Below are 20,293 nucleotides of genomic sequence, written 5' to 3'. Positions count from 1 at the left end.
CCTCAAATACTTGACTAGCTGAAGGACCAAGTGACTTAGCTCTCCTGGACTCTGTGTCCTTATCTGTAAAATGAAGGGATTGGACTTAGAAGATCTCTATGTCTTTTGAATAATAATAACTCATAATTCTATAGCAATTTATGGTCTGCAAGACAGTTTATTTGATAACCATTCCTTGCCACAGGTACTACAAATACTCTCTCTATTCATTTTCATAGATAAGAAAACTGAGGCTCAGATAGGCTAAGTATTTGTGCATAATCATCAAATGTTTGAGGTGGGACTAGAATCTAGATCTCTGGGTTCCAAAAGAATTCCTTCTTTATATATTCAGCAAATACCAAAGAGGATAACTACCAACTGCACCAACAAGATCTTTAATGGTACTCTACTCCTTGGTACATGAGGAAAAAAAGTCAGAGGACTTGGATTCAAATCCTATTTCTTATGCTTATGTGACCTTGACCAAGTCACCTCCACAGGTCTCCATTTCATTTGTAAATGAAAACATTGCACTAAGTGAACTCTGAGGTTCTTTCTAGTTTCAATCCCCTGATCAATTCAATACCCTTCTTATTCCAACTTAGGGTATTAATGCAATACAGATGAGAAAGAGGAAAGAAAAATAGCAAAGGATTTGGGCAACTAAGAAAGTTTTCCTGACTTCGGGTAGCTATTTATCATTTTCTTGGAAATAAAGTAACATTGTTGAATAAGATAGAGAGTCTTGAGGGTAGGAGAAAAAGGGGGAGAATGACTGAGTCTGTACATCACCCCAACTATTTGAAGTATGGACACTTGCCAGGGCTATATTAGTAGGAAAGGGTCAGTGAATCTTAGAACAAGTCTCAGGGCAAAAGTGATGTTTCTATCTTAGGGAAGAAGGTGCAGGCCCCTGGGAAATCAAGAGAAGGGAAAAAAGGCCTCAGTTTTCAGGGTCCTGAACTCTTTATCTCCTGAACAACCTAAGTCTTTGCCTGGTTCCTTGAGATTCTCCACCAAGAATGAATATATACTGATGCTCTACCTGGTGAATTCCCCCTTTTTTAAATTAATAAACATCCTTAGCCATGAAGCACCAAAGTCAAATCAATGATCCTTCTAGGTCCTTTTTCCTGATGATATTATTGGTTCAAATCTTCTCCAATAAGATTTCTGAGATTGAAAACCTCTTTAAGGAATAGCAAGTTAAAGAACAAAATTGACATTACATTAATTGCCTAAGTTTAGCAGAATTCTTGTAAAGAGAATCAAACTAGTTTTTTTTAATAGAAATATATAGAAAGCTATTGATATAAGGCCCATATTGATGGACTGCTTTATTTTTTCATGATTTGCTCTTGTTTTATTTTTATTAGCTGCTTTATAAGAAATCATATTAACTTCAATGAAAATCAATACAAAAACTATTAAGTGATTGAAATAGAATGAGTGTTTGAATGTGGAGCCAGAGCTGATTTCAACATTATTATTTGATATTCATGAAGTTATCTCATGTTAGCTGTTCATTGAATGACTTTCTCAAGGTCAGCTAAGGTCATAAATCTCAGAGGCAGGTTGAGTTGTGCATATGTGGAAGGCGTATTCACAGACACATTGAGGTACAACATCACTTGTGAGTACAAAAATAAATACAATCTGGAGAGGAATCCAGGACTTGAGAATGCAAAATGGGTTATATCAAAATATCAAAGCAATATCAAATCAAATCAATATCAATATCAAAACAAACCAATGACATTTATGTGGTGCAAAGAATTGGATCATGGGGTTAGAGTTAGAAGGAATTTTAGGAGTCATATTGTCCAATCCCTTCATTTTTGAAAGCCCAGTGGGGCAAAATTGCCAGTCACAGGTCACACAGTCAGTAAATAACTGATTCTGGGGCAGGGGATAGAGGCCTGGGCTTGGAGTAAGGAGTGAATTCAAATCCAGCCTCAGACATTTACTAGTTGTGAGACCTAAGAAAGTCAGTTTGCATCAGTTTTCTCATCCACAAATTGAACTGGGGCTGGAAATGGCAAACCACTCTAATATTTTTGCCAAGAAAATCTCATATGGAGTCCCAAAGAATCAGACATGCCTGAATAACAACAACAACCCCTGATTCTAGATGCAATTTTTTCCTTTTGTTTAATGAATGTATAATGGAACTTAATGGAAATAGTACAGTATCCTATCCTTAATAATAAATCTGCTTCTCATATTTCAGGATGAGCAAATGCTTTCAGCATTTGAGAAGATTCTCACAGAATTTTTAAAACATGCCAAGGACAAAGAAAGAAAAACCAAAAAATAAAGGAGCTTCCTTGTCCATTGTCCCAATTCTTACAAAGTTCCTGAAAACGTATGAAAAGCACTGTGTCCAGTCTCAGACTTCTGTCTGCCCAACTATCAAGAAGGCCTTGAAAACCAGCATAAAGAATGAACAGATTCTCAGGAAGGTGAAGGAGTCTTCTAGTTTGCCTCTTTCCTCTCTGAACTGAATCAGTTTTCCTAGAGTCTACCACATCAAAGATGCCCCTTCAGATCTCCTGTCTCCAACCTTACCTTCACACATAACTAATTCAGGGTCACATCTGATTGAATTTTACAAATTTCTGTGTTATTTCATTGCAATACTCCGCATCCACACAGCAAAATATACTTGGAGGTTTTCTTTGCAGTAGTATTTATTTTTTTCCTTACCTTTCAGTTGATGCTTGTAAGCCCTGCTGCCTCTCCAACAGGCTTCCCAGAAGTTTCTCTTGAACCTTTGCTGAAGACAATTCGAGATGAACGTTACATGCTGGGAAGAGAACTTTGCATCTGGGGGATGAAACTGAAAAATTCAGATGTTGCAAGCCTAGTAAGTGATAGATTTTAAGAAACAGGTTAATCTTGGGTGCTTCTCTTAATAATAACCTCAATCCCTCATGTATATAGTCAGGGTTTCATATGTAAGTGCTATAATTTGAGTCAAGACTCTCCAAGCTGTCTCAGTTCCTATACAAGCATTCAGGCTAGCAAGACATTGGGTACAAGCAGAACATTGCCTATTTAAAACACTTACATTGATTCATCCTGAAACCTCTCAACAGTCAGAAAAACTTGTCTCCTTTTTTCTGGAGGTATTCTCCCTTGTAACTCATGGCTTTTGTGAAAGTTCAGGTTGACTCTCAGTTCCTATTGGGCCAATCCTACCTGGATAACATTTGTTTGTGAGTCTCTGTCCAGGTCTAGGCAAGTTTGGACATTTCAGAAACCTGTTAATTTTGAGACTTAAATTATTCTTCTCCACCTCCTTGTAACAGGAAGATTACAGACTGCACAGATTTTCTTGTTTGATCAATTTGGATCTGTCTCCATAATGACATGTTCATTTTTTCTTAAGTCTTGAAATGAGATTTTAATGCTAATTTGCATATAACCCAAGAAATAATATATTCATAAGCCAAGAAATACACGTTTACATATATATATATATATATATATATATATATATATATATATATATATATATGATATATATGAAGGAAAACATCAAAATAGAAAAAAAGAAACCAAGATATCACCAATCCAAGGAGGTTCATACTCCTGAATATCAGGCTGAGGAAGTTGAGTCACAGCCTTCAGAGTCTCAGTTGAGAAAGTCCCTTTGGCAGAGAGCATCTTCTCTGAAGGAGGAGACTTCCCAAGTAAGACCTTTATAGAATTTACTCAAAAGTGGCACAGGTCCAAGGGATTACAAGACTGAACTCAGTGGTCACTCTCATGACCAGCCTCAATGATCCACAAGTTTTGGCCAAAACACCTTCAGATCCTGAACACAATCCTTACCTTTTCAAGATTTCTTTCAGTGAATACCCAGGGATAGGTCAAGTCCCAAGGTGTGGACCCCAAAACATGTTTATGAGGAATATTCCTCAGCACACCCTGCCCCAGAACAAGCTTTGATCGACATGCTTTGGTTCAATGTGCTCGGGAAGTTCCTTCTCCTTAGACCATGATGACTGATCGGGAAGATCTTGCTTTAACCCTTCACTCTTTCTTCTGAAAAATTTGTCTGATACTTGTGTAACCTCACTTTAGAGAAGGTTGGCTGGTTCCCCAAAGGATGACCCTGTGACATATGTGTATCCTGACTGAATGAGAGATATCTGAGTCCAAGATATGTCATATGAGATGTGACTTCTTATAGGTAGAAGGACTTAGGAGCGTGTGTGTGTGTGTGTGTGTGTGTGTGTGTGTGTGTGTGTGTGTGTTTACACATTTTCCTAAGAGAGAAATGGTATAATGGATAAGAAATTGGTCCTGAACCTGGTTTATAATCCTGCCTGATAATACTGCCTATGTTAGCCTTAGCAAATCACTTAAATTTTCTAGGTTCTCTAAAATTACCTTTCCCTGGAGTCCTCTATACCAATTAAATCATAGGTCTAATTACTATCTCCTTATGTTATTTAATAAACAAACTCTCTCTCTCTCTCTCTCTCTCTCTCTCTCTCTCTCTGTGCATTATATATATGTGTGTGTGTGTGTGTGTGTGTGTATAGACACACAGCTAATTCACACACATACCCAAACACAGAAATGCACAATCTCCTTATACAATATTATTTCTTGTTCTTTGTGATTATTGATAAATAATTTTTTTTTTTAAAAAGAGAATTTTAAAGTTTAGATGGAATGAGGCCAGGGGAATAGATGGCAGTATTGATGATCACAATTAGAGTGAGCAATTTCAGAGTCTCAAATCATGGAAACAAAAAAAGTTAAGGGTAATGGTGAGACCAAAGGCAGGAGTATCACTGAATATGAAGCAGATTGAAGGGGCAGCCCCTGGGAGTCAAGCAGGTTAATGAGTTAAGAGGTCAAAATATCTAACCAGTTCCCAGGTAGGAAGATAGGTGTTGGGACCTGCACCACTGGAAGGTTAGAAAGTTAGAAATCCCTTGAAGTAACAAAATATTCAGGAAAAGTGTCCCAATAATAAGAACTCTCTAAAGTAGAAGGCATTGTCTAGAGGGTTCCCCATCACTGAAGTTCTTCAAGAATGTAGAGGGTATTTCTGCCATGTCTATTTTGTAATTGATGACATTTGAGGTCCCTTCCATATCTGGCATTTCATTATTTTGATTTACTTTGGGGGTTACTGGACACTTAGTGCTTTCAGTACCTTATGTATTGCTTTTTTTTTAATTTTTTGAATAGATTTACCTTCTTACATCTAAATATCCCACATCACTCCCCTTCTTTGAAAGTCATCCCCATAAGAAAGTTTTCTTTTAAACAATTTTTAAGACTCTTTAAGGCTTTTATTCTATAACTTTGTCACAAAAATAATTTCTTATAAATTAATAATCAACATTACTTTTAAAAATAGCCCCCCTTTACATGTGGAATGCTGATTCATTTTTCTACAGTCTGTGAAACTGAGGCTACAGTAAGGATATAACTTCTATTTCTACCAGTGTTTTCCTGCTTTTGCTGCACCTGAGGCTGGTCTGTTTGCTCTGTTGAACACTATTGAATAAGTTTTGTTCAAGAGAGGATTTTAGCAGCTGCGACTGCTGTGCCACATCGGCTATTCCGTCACCCCCCCCACACACACCCAGCTTCAGAAATCCAATCTAGCACTCAACAATTGGGAATATCCTTTCATTAAAGAGCCTTCCTTGACCCACTCTATAGTTAAAGAGTTACAAGAGCCTCTTTTGTTTCTGACCAATTTTATATTTCCAAACCCTATATCTGACCCACATATAATTTTCTCCCAAAAAACCCACCCCTCAGTTCCCCCCACAAAGCCACAACCTCTTTTTGGTTTCTAAAACTTCTGACTTGAAACAAGTTTTTTGGGTTTCTAGATCCCTAAGATGTTCAGAGAGGGTCTACATGCTCTTATGATTTATGGTTTCAAATAGCCTCCCATATCGGGATAGGGTGGTGTACTAACAGTGGTGATTTTCTGTTACCACAATGCATTTCTTTACAAATCCTGCCCTTTTGTTCTGATCCCAGAAGATGGAAATATTTCCACACAAATACAAAGCTATAGAGTTCAGATATGAGGCAATAGGGTATCACAGAAAGGATACTAGCTCTAGAATAAAATCTTGGCATGCTACTTGAACCTTGAACACATGCTTAATCTCTCTAGTCTTCAGTTTCCCCATCTGTAAAATGAGAGGGTTGGAGGACATGATCCATGCCCTTGGTGATGGCTTTTTAACCCTTCATTCCTATTTTTTCTGTCATATGAATATCATGGGTATGTTTTGATAGTTCCATTTGACCGTTGCTCAGTTTGCATTCTAAAGTCCTGGCTATACTTCTACAGCCTATTTTTTATGTTCATAAATGATAACTTTAATATGTCTATGGGTATTCCTTCCACTTGTACAGAGCTAAACTCACTGGAAACCTGCCTCTGACATTTATTATCTATGTGACCTTGGGCAAATCAATTCACCTCTATAGGTCTCGGTTATCCATTTGTAAAATGAGGGTTGAACTAGATAGGGGTCTTTTCAAGTACTAAATCTGTTATCCTATGAGTTTTCTACCTCTACCTATATGAAGGCTGTTCTACTAGAATCTTTCTCTGCCCCACCCTCTTGATCCACAGATGGAATAAAGATTTTTAAATAATGATTAGGAAGTACATTTTTGCACTGGCATGAAAAGTTAATTTTTTAAAAAATGATTCAAAAGATCTAATTTTTAAAAACACAATAATAACATTATAAAAGCAAACATCCTTGAAAGATTTAAGAATTTTGATTAACACAATGACCAACCATGATTTAACAGATCAATGATGAAAGAGGATACCTAACTCTGATTTCACTCAATTTTTTCAATTATTAAATTTTATTTTCTCTTACTCCTACCTCACCCCACATTGGAGAAAAATTACTCTTTAATAAATGCAGTTCTGCATAATCAAATAAAATATATTCCCATAGTTGGCCATGTCCAGGTATGTGTCTCATTCTGCATCTTGTGTCTACTACCTTTCTGTAAGAAGGTCAGAAGCATCCATTGATCTATATTAGAGACTGAAGTACAGCTAATGTTTAATTGTGATGCTCAGTAGGAAGACAGGTGTTGGGACCTGCACCACTGCAAGGTTACAAAGTTAGAAATCCCTTGAAGTAGCAAAATATTCAGGAAAAATGTCCCAATAATAAATAAGAGCTCGTTAATTAACCCTTTGAAAGTTTCTTGTCTTTTTAATTTTCTTCTTGTGTAAATTGTTCTCTTTATTCTACTCACTTAAATCTGCAACAGTTCATACAAGTCTTCCTACATTCCTCTAAAAATAACCCATTTCATCATTTCTGTTATCACATAATGTAATTTGTTTAGTTTTTCCCCCCAAGTGATTGCTATCCCCTTACTTTGTAGTTTTTTTGCTACCACAATAAGAACTGCTATAAATATTTTTATATAAGTGAGGTTTTTTTCTTCTTTCTTAATCTCTTTGGAATATAAGTCTACTAAAGGTATTACAGGGTCAATGAGTAGGCACAGCTTAATAACTTTTGGGTCAGTGTTTCTAAAAATGACTGAACCAACTCATATCTCCACCAACAGTGCATTAATTTGCTTATTTTCCCATCCAACATTTGTAATTATCTTTTTTTTGTCTTCAAAATTTTTCTAATTTGGGGCAGCTAAGTGGCACAGTGGGTAGAACGCTAGCCCTTGAGTCAGGAGGACCTGAGTTCAAATATGAGCTCAGACCCTTAATAATTACCTAACTGTGTGATCTTGGGCAAGTCACTTAAACCCATTGTCTTGCAAAAAAAACCAAACAATAACAACCATGTCAAAATAATTCACCTTTGAGCATCATATTTAAGCATTAGTTATACTTCAGTCTCTAAATATTCATTTCTTAATTTATGTTCTTAGGCCAAACTTCTAGAGCTACGAGGACATACCACGTATCCATTTTCTACTCTAGAAATCGTTAACAGCCAAATGGACCTGTGGTCTTTGGAGAGACTGGGAAAGACTCTTCTTTCCAGCAATTTACTCTCAATTGTATTGGATTACAACAAGTAAGGAAAAGAGTATGAAAGTTATATCCTGGAAGCTAATCAGGCCCTTTAGCTCTTCTTGCCAAATAGAGTAATGAGTGGAAGATAAAGTTGCTGGGAGATATCATCAATGTCCTAGGAGAATGAATCTGTCATTCAAACCATTATAAGGAAAACTGCAATCCATGGAAATATAAATCCTTGGATTCATGAAGCAAGGCTTCCAATCCACTTGGGAACCTCTTTCTCTTTAAATAATTTCTCTGAACATCTCCCAGAAAAACTAAAAAGCAAGACATTTCAGAAAATTCATTCAAATCCCAAATCAACAGTCCAGCTGATTCCCTGACTAAAATTATATGCAAGTGATGTTAAACCCTTAATAGGATGACCTCTCTTTGGATTGGGCCAACTTTTTGCAAGGGTGGAATGTCTTCAATTCTTTCATTTTCTTCATTTCAGCTGGTTCTATTTATCAAACAGAGTGGTCTGAAGTAATACAAAGTGCACTGAACTCAAAGTCAAAGACTTGGATTTGAATCCTGGCTGCATCACTTACTAATCGAATAACTGGAGCACATCATTTAATCTCTGAGCCCCAGTTTCCTCAGCTGGATAATGTTAGTGACATGTGTAATGAAAATTTAGTACCCAGAGCACACCCCATGGAAAGCTGAGCCTGTACCTAGAAGACCTTTAAGAGTAAATATGACAGTTCAAATTGGGAACTGCATCTTTCTCTCCCTTCCAAGGAGAAACTTGAAGAATCCTTCTGCCATCATCAGAAGGGAATGAAGAGAGACATGTAGAGGCAGGATCATTTCCTAAAATGTCCACTGAGTAGGTTATCCCTCTTGGCTTAATAGCGAATCCTCACTGACTATAGCTTTGCTTCAGTCTTTTCCCTTTCAGTCAAAAAAAAAAGTGAGGGAAATGATCATCCTGGATTTGCTAGGTCATGCCAAATCAACTAGCCTTTCATCACTAATCCACATTTCTCTGGAAGTGACCAGAATATAGGCATTACCTGGGATATTCTCTAACTAGACCAGATTGGGGTGGGCTTTAAGATTTAGAAGAGAGTTCACAGGAGTACCTGGGTTCAAATCCGGTCTCAGACACTTAATAATTACCTAGCTGTGTGGCCTTGGGCAAGCCACTTAACCCCATTTGCCTTGCAAAAACCTAAAAAGAATAACAAAAAAAAAAGAAGAGAGTTCATAGCCAATTGGAGTCAGGAAGACCTACCTCTGACACACACTGGCAGAGGGATGCTGGTAAATCATTTAATCTAATAGGTTCACGGGGCAGGCAGCACAGTGGATAAAGTGCCGGCCCTGGTGTCAGGAGTACCTGGGTTCAAATCTAACCTCAGACACTTAATAATTACCTAGCTGTGTGGCCTTGGGCAAGCCACTTAACCCCATTTGCCTTGCAAAAAAAAACCTAAAAAAAATCTCATAGGTTCTACTTTCATGCCATCTCTTGTTTCTAATTATTTCATCTTCATTCTTATGACCATTACCCTAATTGAAACCTTTGTCATCTCTTGCCTGGATCAGCAGAGTAGATTCCAAATTTGTCCCTCTGCTTCTAATTTCTCCCTTCTATTATCCTTTCATCATGTCAAAATCTCCCTAAAGTACATATTAGCAGTGGCTAAGCACATAGTAGGTGTTTAATAATGACTGGAAGGACAAACCTGACCCTGTATCACCTGTTACTAAAACCTTCAATAGCTCTCTATTACCTCTAGTTCAAAATCAAACTCTTTGACCCAACATTTAGAGATCACCAAAACCTGACTCCAGGCTCCTTTTTCAGTTTAATTTCATTCTATTCCATTTCACACACTATATTGACATCTTTTCAGATTCCTGAATAAGGAATTCCATCAATTGACTTCATGTCTTTTATATTGGCTGTCTTCCAAGTATGGAATATACTTCCTTCTCAATTCCCCGCTTAAATTACTTCATTTCCTTCAATTCTCCAGTAAACTGACACCTCCAAGACCTTTCCTGTCCCCTCCTCATTGTTATTAATCTCTTCCTTCTCAAATTTTAATGCAATTTTTTGTCTGTTTACTCCTCCAATAGATTGTTACCCCCTTGAGGGCAGAGATTATTTTTGTTTATTGTCACTGGAACCCTAGAGCTTACCACAGAGTTTGACCCATTTTTGTTTTGTTTTATTCTTGCTCTAGCTGTGATGTCATGGGTACACTCGCTATGGAAACCTCTCCTCCAGTGAAGAACAACTGTTCATCTGAAAGTCTTTCAGAGCTACCTGGGGGCAGAGAGTTGTTAAATGTCTTTCCCTCTATCACATGCGTCAAAGGCAGGACTTGAACCTGTTTCTTACTGACCCTGAGTCTGCTTCTCTCCTTATACATATTTGATACTTAGTAAACATTTGTTGAACTGAATTATTAAGCTGGGAAAGGTCTGCTATTTACTGTATTTCTTTCATTCCAAAACCTGCCCAGCAAAATTCATTTATACAAATTAAACCTCATTTTACAGTTGAGAAAAATGAGGCAGATAAACATTAAGTGACTTGCCCAGGCTCAGACAGCTAGGAAGTATTAGGAACAGGATTTAAACTGGGGTCTTTACCCCAGTCTAGACGTTATGCACTGAACCTCTTACCTAGCAGAAAAATTTATAATCTTTAATTCCTAGTCAGCTAAAAGTCTATTGGAGTGGCGGCTAGGTGGCGCAGTGGATAAAGCACCAGCCCTGGAGTCAGGAATACCTGGGTTCAAATCTGGCCTCAGACACTTAATAATTACCTACCTGTGAGGCCTTGGGCAAGCCACTTAACCCCATTGCCTTGCAAAAAAAAAGTCTTTTGGAGACTATATTGTGTAGATCAATGAGCTTCAGATCCTGGAGAAAGTTGAATATCCTGACATATAGGGATCAATAGAAATAGTCAGCTGGTCCAAATCTCACATTTTCATGTAAAGATATTGATCCCAAAGGGTGATGGACAAAGCACTTACTAAATAGGAAACATCAAATTCAGAAGTGAATTTGGAGTCTGAAAACCTGAGGTCAAATCTTGCCTCTCTTCCTTGCCACCTAATGTGATTGGTTAAATTGTTTAACCCTGTAGAATGCAGCTTCATGAGACCACCAACAGATCAATGACTATCAAAACAGGTCTTTGGATTCCAAATCCAAATCAAAATCCAACACTCATTTCATGAATCAGATTAGATAATCTCAATTTTCCTTCTCTAAATCTGACAACTAATTTCTTCTTTCTCTTTTAAGGTTTGGAAATGAGGGAGTTGACATACTTATGGCCGGTCTGGAAAAAAACCAAAAACTAAAGAGTCTCAGCCTCCGTTATTGCAATCTGGGACCTACTAGCGGCTCAAAGTTGGGCTGGGCAGTTAGCCAAAGTGCCATTTGGTAAATCTATCCATCTAGCCAAGCCTCCGGAAGCCTTTGTTAATTAATCTTTGTATCTTCCTGCTCCTTGTTTTCAGGCTTGTTCATGAGTTTGCCTTTTTTTTCTTTTGCATGATTTTATTTCCTGTTTTTAGACTAATGCTTTAGCCAGCTCATCTTGAAATCAAGTTTATTCTTTTTAACAAGATCATATTTCAAATATACTCAAATGGATCTGTGATCTCATCAGTTTGGGCACTCCCTCCAATGGGTAGATTGCAACCCATCTGGGAATGCTTTTGCCCTGCATTTTTAGCCATGTCCTTCCATAAGTCCATCCAATGTGTGGGAGACTTTCCTCACTTTTTTCTGACATTGTGGAAACAGCCATGGAGCATTCTACCTGTCTATCTATTCTCCCTAGTTCATTCAGTGCAGCAATCATTTATTTCTCAATATAATCCTTTATAACTCCTTTTCCAAATAAGCTTAAGTTATTATACATTATATATTATAGTTAATACTATATACCGGGTGCCAGACACGGTGCTGTAGATACAAAGAAAAGCAAAGGAAAACTTCTACCCTCCAAGAGCTCACAATCAGCAAACAGCATGCAAACAAAAAAAGTGCAAGCATTCTATATGCAGATTAAATTAAAAAAATAACTACCAGAGAGAAAGGACTAGAATTCAGAGATTGGGATTGATGGTAGGGTTTGAGCTAGGACTTGAAAGAAGCCAGAGAAGGAAGAAGGCATTGATGAGGAAGAAGACAAGATCTGTCAGGGAAAGATGAGGATGAGTCACGATCTGCACTAGTGGAGAGATCAGTGGAGATCACAGTGGCATCTATACCAAAGTCTCTGCTATATGAAAGTATATTAAAACATTTTTTTAGTTAGACTGAAAATATCAAGAAATAACTATTTCTCCAGTCTAAAGTTTCTTTCCAGACTAACCTGAAGGAGGAAATTTTGTTTGAACTTAATTAAACTTCTCAAACTTCTACTAAAATCCTCAGACCGGACTCTCTCTTTTAAGAAAGTGTGTTAAAGGTCAAGAATGAAGGAGCGGCTAGGTGGTACAGTGGATAGAGCACTGAACCTGGAGTCAGGGGGACCTGAGTTCAAATCCCGCCTCAGACACTTAATAATTACCTAGTTGTGTCCTTGGGCAAGTCATTTAACCCCATTGCCTTGAAAAAGAAATCCAAAATAAAGCTCAAGAATGAGATATCTGACCCAGGAAGATGGATTAATAACAGCAACTAAACTCAGAAAGAGAAATAGATATTGCTTAAGATACTTGACTTTTCCATTCCCCAAGGAGGATGTTGTGCTCCCACAGAAAAGCAGTACCCTCTTTCCTATTCTGATCAAATTAGGATATCAATCCAAGGACGTCTCTTTGAAACTGAGGAGTTGTAGAAGATTAAGTAACTATATTTTATTAGAAGTTCTATTAAATGCAAAGTACAGTATTAATAGTTTTCTATAACAGGATTACAAAAGAATTTTTTGAGATTCAATGCAACAGTCATTTACTAAATACCTCCTTTGCTTAAAAAATATATATGTATATATATACGTATATATATATACGTATACATATATATATATATATATAGTTGATGCTTAGAGAGACTGAAAATAATATCACTTAAAACCTTTACTTTGCTTCTTTACTGTAGTGAACTATATCTTAGTGGTAATTACCTACAATGTTCCGGGGCTTTGGCTCTCATCAGACCCATGGCAGAATTTGCAGAAACCCAGGGAAAAGACAAGCCAACAAAGGTCTTAAAAGACAGAAGGAATACATCTCATCAAGTGTTTCAAGGTAAATTGAAAGTGAAGGAACACATGGTCCCTCTGGCACAAACATTGTGATAAGGATTTTTTTCTTATAAAATGTGCATATTCCTTTGCAAAAAAATTATTCTAATGACTCAATTCAGCTTATGGAAAAGTCACTAAGGATAGGCAGGAGAAGAAAACAAGAACTTGGCAAGCTCCCATTCTGGGCCCAACAGGTTCAATATGCTAAAAAAGAAAAAAAAGCCCTTTTCTCAATGTGCTTCCATTCCAGTAGGGAAGATGACATGTAAATAAGTAGATAGGTTCTGTGTAGGTAGAAATTTCTTTGAAAGCAGCAATGCTTTAGCACCTAGGGGAACTTGGAAAGGCTCCCTGAATTGGTGGGATTTGATTTGAATCTTGAAGGAAGACAGAGAATTTAAGTAATAGAGAAAGGGTGGTAGAGCATTCTAGGCATGGGGGTCAGAGATCAGAGACAGAATGTTATGAATGAGTTTCACATGTTCACACTTATGTGGTCTTTGTATCACTAGCACATAGCATTATGCTTCACATATAAATTCTTATTAAGTTGAATTAGATAGAACTTTCTTCCCAGTGACTAGGTGCTGTGAGAAATAACCCCTTTAGATGGGGGTGGGGCTGAAGGGGGTTATAATTGAGCTCCACTGAGGGAAGTTCATACAGGTAACACTTGAAATCAGGTCCCCTGACTATCTATGCATTGCTTTTTCTTCTACCATGCAGCTTCCTAAGCATATATGAAGAGGAAATTTGTCCAGGTACTTTAAAGAAAGCAAATATGTGATTAAATGTCATCCTTCAAATGGAGACTTCTCTTTCTGGATGACAAGAATCTAAGAAGGATGGCTTTCTACTAGTAGAGTTTTGCTGTCTGTCTTCCTGTAATTCTTTCAGCTTCTCATCTAAGAATTTGGATGCTATCCTAATGGGTGCACACATATTCAGTATTGAAATCATTTTATTATCTATGGTACCTTTTAATGCTATCTATTTTTGCAGCTGCTTTGTCTGAGATAAGGATTGCTACCCCTGCTTTTTTCACTTCATCTGAAGCAAAATATATTTTGCTCCAACCTTTTACCTTTACTCTATATGTATCTCTCTGCTTCAAATGAGTTTCTTGTAAGCAGCATATTGTAGGATTCTGGTTTTTAATCCACTCTGCTATTTGCTTACATTTTAAGGGAGAGTTCATACCATTCACATTCAAAGTTATAATTACTAACTCTTTATTGCCATTTTATCTTCCCTCTGTTTGTATTTTTCCCCTTTTCCCCCTTTATCTGTATTCCCTAGTACTTTGTTTCTGAATATCACCCCCTTCAGTGTGTTTTCCCTCCTATATCCACCCCTTCCCTTTCTATCCCCTTTTTTCCCTTCATTCTGTTAGTTCCCCTTTTCCTCCCCCTCCTTGCCTCTGTCCCCCCTCCCCTTTTAATATTTGAAAGGTAAGATGTTTTTTAAGTTAACTGAGTGTGTAAGTTAACTTTAAGCCAAGTCTGATGAGAGGAAGATTCAAGTGTTTCTCATCTGCTTCCTTCTTCCCCTCTATTACCACAGGTCTTTTGTACCTCTTAATGTAATGAGATTTACCCCCATTCAATCCCCTCCCTCCTCCTGTCTCCTTCCTATCCCCATTTTTAAGGAGGAAGTGTTTTTAAACCATTCTATCTGAGTCATAGAAAATTCTGAGTATCCATCACTTCTGGCTAATTATACTCACTCTCTCTCTCTCTCTCTCTCTCTCTCTCTCTCTCTCTCTCTCTCTCTCTCTCTCTCTAATAGAGTTACAATTCTTGAGAGTTATTAGAGTCTTTCTCCCAAGTAGGGTTATAGCCAGTTTCATCCCATTGGATAGCAGTCTCATGGATAAGTCATGAGTGTCCATCACTTCTGGCTAGGTATAGTCTCAAGAGTTATGAGAATTTTTTTCCCCATGGTGGGATACAGCCAGTTTCATCTTATTGGATAGCAGCTTTTTCTTTACCCCCTTTTCTTTAACCTTTTCATACGTCTCTTGAACCTCCTGTTTGATGTCAAAATTTTCTATTTAGCTCTGGTCTTTTCAACAGGAATTTTTGGAATTCTTCCATTTCATTAAATGTTTATCTTTTCCCCCAAAAAAAGAATGCTCAGCTTTGCTGGATAGTGAATTCTTGGTGCATTCCATGTTCCTTTGCTCTTTGGAATATCTCGTTCTAGGCCCTTTGATCCCTTAGTGTTGATGCAGCCAGCTACTGCATAATCCTTACTGTGACTCCTTGGTATTTAAATTGTTTCTTTCTGGTTGCTTGCAGGATTTTCTCTTTTATCTGATAATTCTGGAATTTGGCCTCAACATTCCTTAGTGTTTTCATTTTAGGATCTCTTTCCAGAGGGGATCAATGTATTCTTTCAATAACTATTTTGCCCTCTGGTTCTATGATATCAGGGCAATTTTCCATCACTAAATCCTATAGTATTAAGTCCAGACTTTTTTTTTTTTCTCTTCAATGTTTTCAGGAAGATCAATAATTCTCAGGTTGTCCCTCCTTGATCTATTCTTGAGGTCAGTGGTTTTGCTGATGAGGTATTTTACATTTTCTTCTTTCTTCTATTTTTTTCTACTTTTTGGTTTTTTTTTTAATAGGCTCTTGCTATCTCATGGAGTCATTAGTTTCTGCAGACTCCATTCTTTTTTTTTTTAGAGAGGAATTTTCTTCATTTACCTTGTGCAACTCCTTTTCCAATTGGTCAATTCTATTTTTGAAAGTTTTCCATTTGACCAGTTGAGGTTTTGAAAGAGTTATTTTCTTTTTGCACTTACCCAATTGAGGATCTGAGAGGATTTTTCTCATTTTGTATTTGTCCAATTAAGGATGTGAGAAAATTAGTCTCATTTTGTATTTGTCCAGTTGTATTTTCCAATGATTTGTTTTCTTGTTGCAAGGTGTTAATCTTCTCTTGGGTTTCTTTTCCAAAATTTTCCAATTGATTTTTCAACTCCTTCCTCATTTCTTCAAGGAACTCTTTCTGTGCTGGAGACCAGATCATATTCTCCTCAGAGGTTCTAGGTCTCTCTGAGTTAGGGTCTTTTCCTTCCAAGAATTTTTCTATGGATCTACCTTTCCACTGGCCTTTCTTCATTTTGCAATCTCTCCAATTGGCCAGTAGGGGGTGCAAGAGTTTTGCTCGCTGAGTGTGATATCTCCAGCTGGCCAGTAGAAGGTTCTGGTTGCTTTTGCTGGAGTGTCTGTGACCTTGATTGAGGCCCTCTCCCTTGGCCTGAAGCTGTTGAATACTTTTATCTTTGATCACTGGTGGGCTCTACCCTGGGGTGAGGTCATCCCTGTCCCTATTCACAGCTGAGCTGGTTCTGCTGCTTGGTTTTAGCCTGGGGCTGAGGTGGGTTGTGACTGTGTTTGTTCTGGGAAGAGGCCTCAGCTGCGATGGAGGTGTGGACTCTGAGTTCCTCCAGACCAGAGATGCCCAGGGATGGTGTCCACAGCTCTCCTGCACCAGAACTCTCTCTCTAGCCCTGCCCACAAGCTCCAGATGGTCAGTGCCACCACCAATGCCTCTGCTCCCTAGCTGACCCAAGCCCCTGAGGTCAACCAGACTCTAGCCCCACCGCTGATCCAACAGGTCCAGTTCTCCTGCCCTCAGGCTCCCGGGACCAAGCCCTGCCACTAATCAGGCTAATCCACCACTGATCCAGGCTCCTAAACTCTCACCAGTCCATGCTCCCCCTCTGCTCCCTAACTCACCCACAATTGAGGAAGACAGATCCTGAGGAGGATGTTCTCCTGGCTTTTCTTTCTGAGTTTTGTTGATCAGATTTCTGTTAAGAGGTTTGTTTCATATCATATATGAAGGAAGATTAAGAGACATTTAGCAGTATACCTGTCTTCTCTCTGCCATTTTGGCGGGAAGTCTAAGAAGGATGGCTTCTTTAAGGAATTAAGATTGTCTAACCTCAGGCTAAAATGGTCAACCAGTCCTCTAATTAATCAGTGATAGCCTAGTCTAGACTCCCTGAAGAGCCAAATCTCATGGGTCTTTGTTCAAAGCAATTACTCTAATGTCAAGAGAAATGGAGATTAAGTGAAGAGCTTTGTGGGAAAGATAGAAGTGTCCTATAGCTAAGAGGGTCTAGCAAATGTAGTGCTTATGAGCCATCTAAATGACTCCCAGGGATCTCTCTGAGATGGATGCCTTTGTTAATTCTGAAGAGCAAGCTCAGTTCTCTAAAAAAGGAGGGGAGATGACTGGAAGGCAGTGCTTTGTGATTGTTCTCTCCCTTCTGCAATTATTCCCAACATCAGCTTGCTCCATTTTCCCTCTCTCTCTGGCTGTGGCTAAAGTATTATATCTTGCAAACAGACATGATTCTCTTTACCACTTTGAAGCTAAATGATCTTGTATCCAAATTCTTTGCAATAACTGATGGTTTCTATTCACCCTTAGAAACTCCTATCAGCTCTCAGGGTCTTCAATCAGCTATCTCAAATGGCCAGAAAAATCTGGGAATAGAGGCAGCAATTTTCAGTCAAGAAAATGATCCCTAAACATTGAAGGGACTAGTCCCAAGTCATACAGATAGCTTGCAAAAATAAATAAATAAATAAAAAAATAAATAAATAAATAAATAAATAAATGTCATTAAATCATACTAAAAGCTCTCTGTGGGGCTCAGAAAAATCACACATACTAATATATATTTTTATTTATAAATGATACATTTTATTAATATAGTTGGTACTTAGTATATAGGGTCTGACATATAGTAGGTGCTTAATCAATGTTTATTGATAGGTTGATTAATATTATCACATTAAAATCAGTTTAAAAGCTACATTTTTTTATTATTTTTAGGGGGGGGGGTTGGCAAGGCAATGGGGTTAAGTGTCTTGCCCAAGACCACACAGCTAGGTCATTATTAAGTGTCTGAGGGCTGATTTGAACTCAGGTACTCCTGACTGCAGGACCGGTGCTCTAACCATTGTGCAACCTAGCCACCCCCATTTTCTTTTTTGTCATATATTAGCTGGTCTAATAGTTGTTGTGAGGTGATGGCTCAGAGTTGCTTCAATTTGCATTTCTGAAATCAACAGTGATTTAGAGCATTTCTTTCAAGTGACTATAACTAGCTTTGTTTACTTCAACTGAATATTTCCTGTTCATACTCTGGCTCTTTATCACTTGAGGAATGGTTCTTATTTCTATAGAGTTGACTCAGTTCTCTATATATTTGAGAAATGAGATCTTTATCAGAGACATTTGCTATAAAACTTTTTCCTCAACCCTATTTCTCCTGTTCATTCTACTTTCTTCTTTCACTCTGTCATTCTTTTTAATTTTTTTTCCAATTTCATGCAAAGGTAGTTTTCTACATTCAGCTTTTTGCAAGTTTTTGAATTCCTCATTTTCCTACCACCTTCTTTTCCTTCCCCCCTTCCCATGACAGTGAACAGTCTTACACAAGTTGTACATGAACAAATGTGTTTAACATTTTTTCATATTTGTCATGATGTGAAAGAGGAATACAACTAAGGAGAAGGAAGAAAAAACAAAAAAGATATTTTAAAAAGTGAACATAGTATGCTTTGCTCTGCATTCAGACTCCATAATTTTTTCTCTAGATATGGATGGCGTTTTCCATAACAGGTTTCCCAGGATTATCCTCGATCCCTGAACTGCTGAGAGAAGCCACATCCATCATAGTTGATCATCTCACAATGTTGCTGTTAATGTGTATAATGGCCTTCTCTTCTGTTCACTTCACTCAGCATCAGTTCCTATTGGTCTTTCCAGGCTTTTCTAAAATCTGACTACTCATGATTTCTTACAGAACAGGACTTCATCACATTCATACACCATAACTTGTTCAGCCAGTCTTCAATTAATGGACATCCCCTCAATTTCTAATTCCTTGCCTCTATAAAAAGAGCTGCTGTAAATATTTTTGTACATATGGGTCTTTTTCCCATAAAGTCAAGACTTCCTGCCTCCAAAATTAGCCTGCTTCAGTTGTGATGATTTTTTTTCTCTAAAAAGATATATGGAATGATTTTCTGGAAGGCAAGGAGGAGGGAGACTTGGGAAAGCTATGATGAGGTACAAAACAGGAGATATCAATAAAAACTTATATATAGGGGCAGCTAGGTGGCACAGTGGATGGAGCACAGACCCTGGAGTCAGGAGGACCTGAGTTCAAATCCAATCTCAGACACTTATGAATTACTTAGGTGTGTGACCTTGGGCAAGCCACTTACCCCATTACCTTGTAAAAACAAAAGTAATACATAACAAAAAAATTATGGATAAAAAGAAACTGGAAAAAAGGAAGAAAGAATGGAAAATGACATCAAGGGGTTTTGACATTGGCAACAACCAATCCAAAGGCATGAAGAGAGAAGATGAAATGGTCTACATGAGGAATAGAGAAAGCCCTTTCCTCTGGTTCTCAGAATGAGGGAGGGAGAATAATGCCTGATAGGACTGCAAAGATAAGTTACAAAGAAGTTAAAAAGTGAAAGCAATAGGGAGATCTTGGAGTTAGTTGAGGAGAAGAATGGCAAGGCCAGATCAGAAGGCTGATTTTGGTATGAAGGAGGAACAAGGATGGGAAAAGACTCATGGTAGGGAGATCAATCAGGGGAGGGTTTCAATCTAGGAAGAAGGAAGATTTAAATTATTCCTCAGATCACTCTTTTCTAGACCAAAAAAAGCATTCTGCTCCAAGTATAAACAGACAGCAGAAGGAGGAGGTCTAATCCTTAGACCTCCATTAGACTAGCAATATTTAACCTTTTTTTCTGTCCATTGACCTCTGGGGAAGGATGTCTATTGACAGCCTGGGGAAGTCTATACATTCCTTATCACAATTATGCTTTTAAATGCAGACATAAAATAAAATACACAAAAAGGCAGGAAAACTATTATGTTGAAAAATTATTTTTATAAAAACAAATTTATGTATCTCATTTTAACTCAACTTCAGAAGCAGATTCCCTTTCCATAAGTAAGTGCTCATAGTA

The 20,293-nt window shown here is 37.8% G+C and overlaps 1 protein-coding gene across 2 annotated transcripts in view; it reads left to right on the top strand.

Moving 5' to 3' along the window:
• Positions 1-20,293, top strand: part of LOC141490850 (uncharacterized) — a 48,605-nt gene that overhangs the window by 360 nt on the left and 27,952 nt on the right. The window contains exons 2-6 of one of the 2 annotated variants that reach the window (XM_074191183.1): positions 2,213-2,444; positions 2,696-2,848; positions 7,903-8,051; positions 11,312-11,452; positions 13,124-13,272. In XM_074191183.1, the coding sequence (XP_074047284.1) occupies positions 2,265-2,444; positions 2,696-2,848; positions 7,903-8,051; positions 11,312-11,452; positions 13,124-13,272 (772 nt within the window). In that variant the 5' untranslated portion in view covers positions 2,213-2,264. Of the gene's footprint in view, positions 1-2,186; positions 2,445-2,695; positions 2,849-7,902; positions 8,052-11,311; positions 11,453-13,123; positions 13,273-20,293 lie in introns of those variants that run through there. The other variant, XM_074191184.1, reaches the window with a different exon arrangement.

Source organism: Macrotis lagotis, chromosome 6, assembly GCF_037893015.1.
Source record: "Macrotis lagotis isolate mMagLag1 chromosome 6, bilby.v1.9.chrom.fasta, whole genome shotgun sequence".
NCBI lineage: Eukaryota > Metazoa > Chordata > Mammalia > Peramelemorphia > Peramelidae > Macrotis > Macrotis lagotis.
Note: the sequence above shows the minus strand (reverse complement) of the source record. Positions and strands in the feature narration are given on the sequence as shown.